This window comes from Lygodium microphyllum, chromosome 30, assembly GCF_053477565.2.
Source record: "Lygodium microphyllum isolate KBCC chromosome 30, Lygodium_microphyllum_v1.1.10, whole genome shotgun sequence".
Classification (NCBI taxonomy): domain Eukaryota; kingdom Viridiplantae; phylum Streptophyta; class Polypodiopsida; order Schizaeales; family Lygodiaceae; genus Lygodium; species Lygodium microphyllum.
Window position 1 is genome coordinate 41,159,108 of NC_141164.1, and position 5,878 is coordinate 41,164,985.

General features: G+C 41.1%; 1 protein-coding gene across 1 annotated transcript; it reads right to left on the minus strand.

The window, feature by feature from the left end:
* Window positions 1–1,335: 1,335 nt before the first annotated feature.
* On the minus strand, window positions 1,336–2,969 carry LOC148009776 (small ribosomal subunit protein eS30z/eS30y/eS30x). The gene is made up of 4 exons (XM_087673331.1): window positions 2,812–2,969; window positions 1,775–1,912; window positions 1,580–1,635; window positions 1,336–1,498 (listed from the first exon to the last, which is right to left on the minus strand). Exons 1-3 carry the CDS (start codon window positions 2,813–2,815, stop codon window positions 1,589–1,591), a joined length of 189 nt encoding a protein of 62 aa, XP_087529457.1. The 5' UTR covers window positions 2,816–2,969; the 3' UTR covers window positions 1,336–1,498; window positions 1,580–1,588.
* Between the last annotated feature and the right edge of the window lie 2,909 nt (window positions 2,970–5,878).

Consider the following 5,878-nt stretch of genomic DNA (forward strand, 5'->3'; position numbering starts at 1 on the left):
CCTAAACCTTTCAATCGCAAAACCATTGCAATGTATAATTTCTCCATATAAGAATTGTTGACTTCAAATATCCCCAATTTCCAAGTAGCAAAAGCTATTGGATGATACCATTTCTCTTCCTAAATCTAGGCTAAACAATTCATACTTTGCCTTGTTACTATTGAAAATGAAAATATATAAAAGACTTCCCCTCTTCTCAATGCTTTTAAGATTCAACACTTTCGCAAGTTCTTGCTTCACATCCTCAAAAGATATCTAGCAAGCTTTGCTCCAATTAAATAGATAGTTCAAATATAAGTTTGTCAATGGCAACATTCTTTCTTCCAATGCATTGATAAATCTCCAATACTATCCCATTGATGTCAAAAAGTTATACACCTCTTTCGAAGTGTGGTATATCCAAGGATGTAAACACCCCTAGTCCCACAAGTGCGGGCTTTTCCTCTATGGGAAAGAGCTATGCAAAAGAAAAAAAAGGACCTCAGCAATGAATAAGTTAAACTCAGCAGCTTCCCAAGGGCAATACCGATTCAGCACATTTGCCACTTTAGGACAAACTATTGGCAATGCCATTAAAACAACACTGGTTTGGCATGCAACTATTTCCACAATACACCATACACAATTCTTTCTCCATGCATGCTGTGCTTCACAAATTTCAGTCATAGCCATCTATGGATGTGTTTAAATCTCAGCCCTAATGCAAGTACATCAAATACTGGATTGGAAACACTTTGTGCAGTCACAAAGAGGTTGCAAGTTTGCCTAATGTGTCGAATAAAAAAGGGAATTAAGGGAAATAACAACAATCACACAAAAAGTGAAGACTATTACGGGTGAGCAGAGTACTAGGTGTTAAATCCCCACCATTGGAAACATACAATCTATAACTGGACTTTCACATTATCTGTATAGCTGCAATAGAAAACATTCATTAAATAACTGCAACAGAAAATACTTTCTATAAATCAACTGCAACAGAAAAACATAGATCTACATGCTAAACTCTTCAAAAGCTGGAAGTAACGCAACAAGACCTTGAAGTTCAATGTTCCTGCTGACACACGGCACAGACTTTGATATCGATACTCCTGGTAAGTCCAGATCATACCCAAATTATATTCACACCATGTGCCAGATAGTTCTTATGGCCTGGGTTCAGAGTTTTCCTTTAGGCAGAACCAGAGAAGGAAAAAAAGGAAGAAAAGGGGAAGAGAAAGAAAGGGAAGAGTAAAGAATGAAAAACAGGGGTTTTGGTGGTGTGTGTTTGGAAATAATGACTAGAACTCCAACAGATTTAGCATCACTGAACTGCCTTTAATAAATAAAACAGCATAAGCCAATGCACTTTACTGATAGAAAGCCTTTCACATTGAGATTCCTTCCAAATTAAGTAAAATGCTACATCAGATCAATGGCCCGAGTATTAACCAGTACAAAAAATTCTAGAGTCAAGAGTTGCAGGCACACAGCAACTGCAGCACGATCCTCATGTTATCTGCAGTCACCCAATAAACATTAACAGACAGTTGCATATTGTGAGTAGACAGACATCCATTCCAAAAATAAGGAGGCTTACCAGGTTGTCTTACTTTTCTGATGAGTTTGGCCCTCGCTTCTTTCCAAAACCAACAACTGAAAGAAGAATGAATAAGCTCATAAGAGATTTAGGTATTAAATAACACATTGTCATAATAAAGTGAATATAGTTGAAAACCTTACAGTAAAGGTTTACAAAGTGGAATATAAAGATTCAAGGCACTTCAGCAAATACCAGCTGTTACAAATCTACGGTTGTACTGAATCCTCTTATATGCACGGCCCTTGGGCCTTTTCTTCTTCTCCTGCTTTGCAACTTTCGGGGTTTGCCCCCTAACCTTCCCTGCTCGAGCCAGCGAACCGTGAACTTTACCTGCAGCAAGGCTATAGATCAGAAAATTGCCATATCTGAGCAGAAACAGCAAAGCTGAAAACTACAACTGACCAGCCAAGAAAACAAAGATCTCAACCCAAACGACATAAGTGTAAACAGCTGTGGAACTAAAAATGGGAATTCATAAACTTAAAGCACTAAGTACATGCAGGAGACCAAAAATGTCAGGAGTCCAGCAGCTATTCTTATTGAAGCCTCCCGCTTACGCAAACCAATACGTTAAGACACAACTCGCCTTAAGGCAGAGAAACAGAAATCTAGGGTTAAGCACAAGTCTAAGCATTACACGCTTAATAATGCACATTTAAGTTCTGAAACGCGGAATCTGGGCCCAAACCCAAAGGTTGAATTATGCACACAATTTTCACTCTATCTAATGAGCTCAGGTACCAGGATGTTGGATTAACGCATAGGAAACTGTAGTGGCCTACTTGTAGATGATTCTCGTTTCAATTTAATGATGCTGTCAATCTCACAATTCCTCCATAGATCAATACTAAAATCCCCCTATCCATCACACAACCTGATTCCTCAATTAACAAGGAACGTAGAGAGGAAGGCCACCCCGTCTACCTCGCGGTTTAAAACACAACAGGTGCAAACGGCATGTGCACAGATCAGACACACACAATGGCTCTCCTCCCTCTGTTCGTCTATGAACGAAATCTCTGGCCTTCGAATTCTTCCTTTCTTGACAGATGTGGGGAGAATCAGCAATAACGGAACTACACCTGCTATAACCAAAACCCTAGAAAAAAGAACCATCTGCAGGAGATTCTTCCTTTTCATGTCGAACGCGACTAAACCAGTATTAAGGAAACAACACCTGCGACAGGCGAAACCCTAGAGGAAAACCGAGTAACAGAGCTTGCGCTTACTCATGATGAAGAAACGCCGGTGAGAGCAAAGGCAGCAGAATGGCGGTTCTCGACTGGGCTGTGGCCGGGGTATCTCAGCACGCAAGCGCGAAAGAACCTTTCATCACTGCACAGACGTAGATTTACAGCTTAGGGTTTTACAAGGTGTCCGCCCAACCTAAAATCTCATCTTCAAGACCCAAGCAAAAACTTTAAGATCGTATTAAAATTAACTTGTAAACTCCGAAACTCTATATGTTTTAAAATCATTTTCCCATCTATGTAAGCATTTAAAATGTTTAAAATGCAAGAATTTTATCAGATTGTAAGGGATGCAATCAAGTGTGATGTGTAGAGTCCATGATTGTGTATGAAGCCACCATATGTAACTCATCATGCTAATATAAGGAGCAACTTATATGATGCAAGGCAAGCTCATTTCTCAAATCTCTTACATTGCTGAAGATAATGGGCACATAATTGCCTTTACATCTAAAACAAGAGAATTTTAAGAGTGAGTGGGATTAACCTTCGCTCTCTTGCAAGAAAAATGTGAAGCGTGGCATTTGTCCTCTCCAACTATTACATGTTAAGACACATGCAACTCAAAGGCCCTCTAACCGTTCTCATGCTACTTTAGGTAATGTACTATAGCAAAAGCTGAAAAGGTAAGAGATGGGATGGATTTGGATTATGCAATTATCCTCATAAGTGGGCAACATGATATGTTGGAAATGGAAAAGGTGTGTGTTTAGGCCTGAGCTCCTTCAACGAGTGAATTAAAGTGGAGTCCCTCTATAATGGTAAAAGCTCTTGTAATATTCCGCGTGGAAAAAAAAATGGGACTTACGGAAAAAAAAAATTAATTCCCCCTTATCCCTCCAGCCGACTGACGAGCTAGAGGGGGAGGGAAATAGAAGGAGCTGTAAGCTCCTTGGTGAAGCTTGTGGAAGGAGGGAGGACATGCGAGCCGACACGCCATGAGGAAAGATCCCCCTCCCTCCACTATTTAAACGAGGGGAGGGGGCCGCTGTACAGGGAGAGGTAGGTGCTGCCGTGCTGCATGAAGAGTAAGGGAGGAAGCCGCAGACGTTGCCGCACTGGAGAAGGTGCCGCTGGGGAAGCCATTAGCCGCCGGACTAGGGGACGCCATCGCCTGTGGCGTTGACAGCCGCCGCCATACCATCGTCCCTCTTCCACGAAGCTTCTTAAAAGCTTCTTTAAAGAAGCTTCTAAGGGGGCTTCCTTAAGCCCCCCTTCCCACTAATCCCCCCTAAGCCCTTATTACCCCCCTCCCGGGTTTTTAATTTCCCCTCTAAGGCCTTGTTTCCCCCCCACCCCCCCCCCCCCCTCCCCCCCGAGCTTTAAATCCCCCTTAAGGCCTTGTTTCTCCCCCCCCCCCCCCCCCGGTATAATCCCCGCCCCCCTAAGCCTTGTTTTTTCCCCTCCGGATTTTAATCCCCCCAAAGTCCTTATTACCCTCCGGGTTTAAATTTTCCCCCCTAAAGCCCCCTTGTTTCCCCTCCCGGTTTTAATTTCCCCCCTAAGCCCTTGCCCTTTTCCCCTCCTCATAGCTCTTTAGACTATTCAAGTCACAACCATAGGCCTACTTTGTCCTTAGGCTACCTTGCAGACTTCCATTCTCTTGCATTAATTCCTTCACTCACTTTTAAATCTTTTTGTGCAAGTGCTCTCGTAGTTGAGCTTTGTGTTCTTAGTCTTATCAAACAAGCCGGTGTCCACACACTCCCATGTCCTAAAAATCCAATTCATCATCATGGCTTCGTATGGTATCCCGTAAGGAAGAAATAGCCGTGAGATAAAAGATAGGGAGGGAAGTAGAGGGAGTGAAAAGAGGGAGTGAAGGAGGAAGAGTGGGGAAAAGGTAAAAGAAAAGGAAGGAGAAGACGGTGGAATTCCAAGAAGAAAAAGGAAAAGGCTATCTCACATTCGAACTACGATGCCGCCGAAGAAAGTCCAAGGTGTAGCTGCGGGAGGGTCATCTCCCGGTATCCATGTGGATATCTCACCTCAAAGCCAGGTTTTTCTTCTTGGTGTTAATTCGGTTTTAAGTCGATCATGCAAAGAAAAATTGTTAAGGATAGGATATATTTGTTCGAGTGATTTTTTAACGAAGGAGTTAGCTTATGAATGGCAATGTATACAAATTAGCTTTCTTCAAATTGCATCAAGCATTATAAAATTATAGGCAAGATTAACCATTTACTATAAGTGTAGAAATCATATCTTGCACCATTAGTCTTATTCTTTTCGCAACGAATCATGGTAAAATGGCTAAATTCATGAAAGGTTTCTTTCGATGCTTAAAATTACTAGGGAGTTATCTTTGCTAGTTGCACATCTTAGCAAGACAACTGTTGTTATTTGGCACGAGTTCATCTTTAAAGAAAACGGAAGTTAAATGTTAGGAATTAACAAGTATAAAAATTAGATATACGAACTCATTTGGAAAGAAAATGTAATGGGGAATTGCTGGATGACACTCTATTAACACTTTTCCCCTGCTATTTGAGAACTTGGGACTAATAAAGTGTGTATACACTAATTTCTCAGCTAGGCCTTTTGTCCCAAGGAGTATTGTCGCCTTTGTATCATCTTGGCATTATGCTATATGCCAAATTAAACTGTATTGATTGGGAAAGTTAATTGTCACAAGGATAGTAAAACCGTGACAAGACAAGTAAGATTACCTTCCACAAGCTAACCGAACCAATCTAAACATAGAAACATTCATACCCTAACACTTGACTACTTTCCTTACCGTAAGGACAATAATTTCATAAAGATAAGAAACTAGGGTTTGTCCCTAAATGAAGAAACCCTAGGCCTGACATACGTCAGCTTAAAGAATCTAAACAGATTATTCCATCGCAGGACTTGCGCAACATGTATGAAATCATTTTGTGATTGATTCACAAGGAAAAAAGGAAAGAACACTTCCTTAGCAGTTGCCATACAACTGGGTTGATTAACGGAAATGTTTGTGCTTGCTAGAGATTTTTAGGGCTCTGTTTGAATTATGAATTACAAAAAAAAAAAGTACCTATACTTCAGGTTAAAGGCCTGA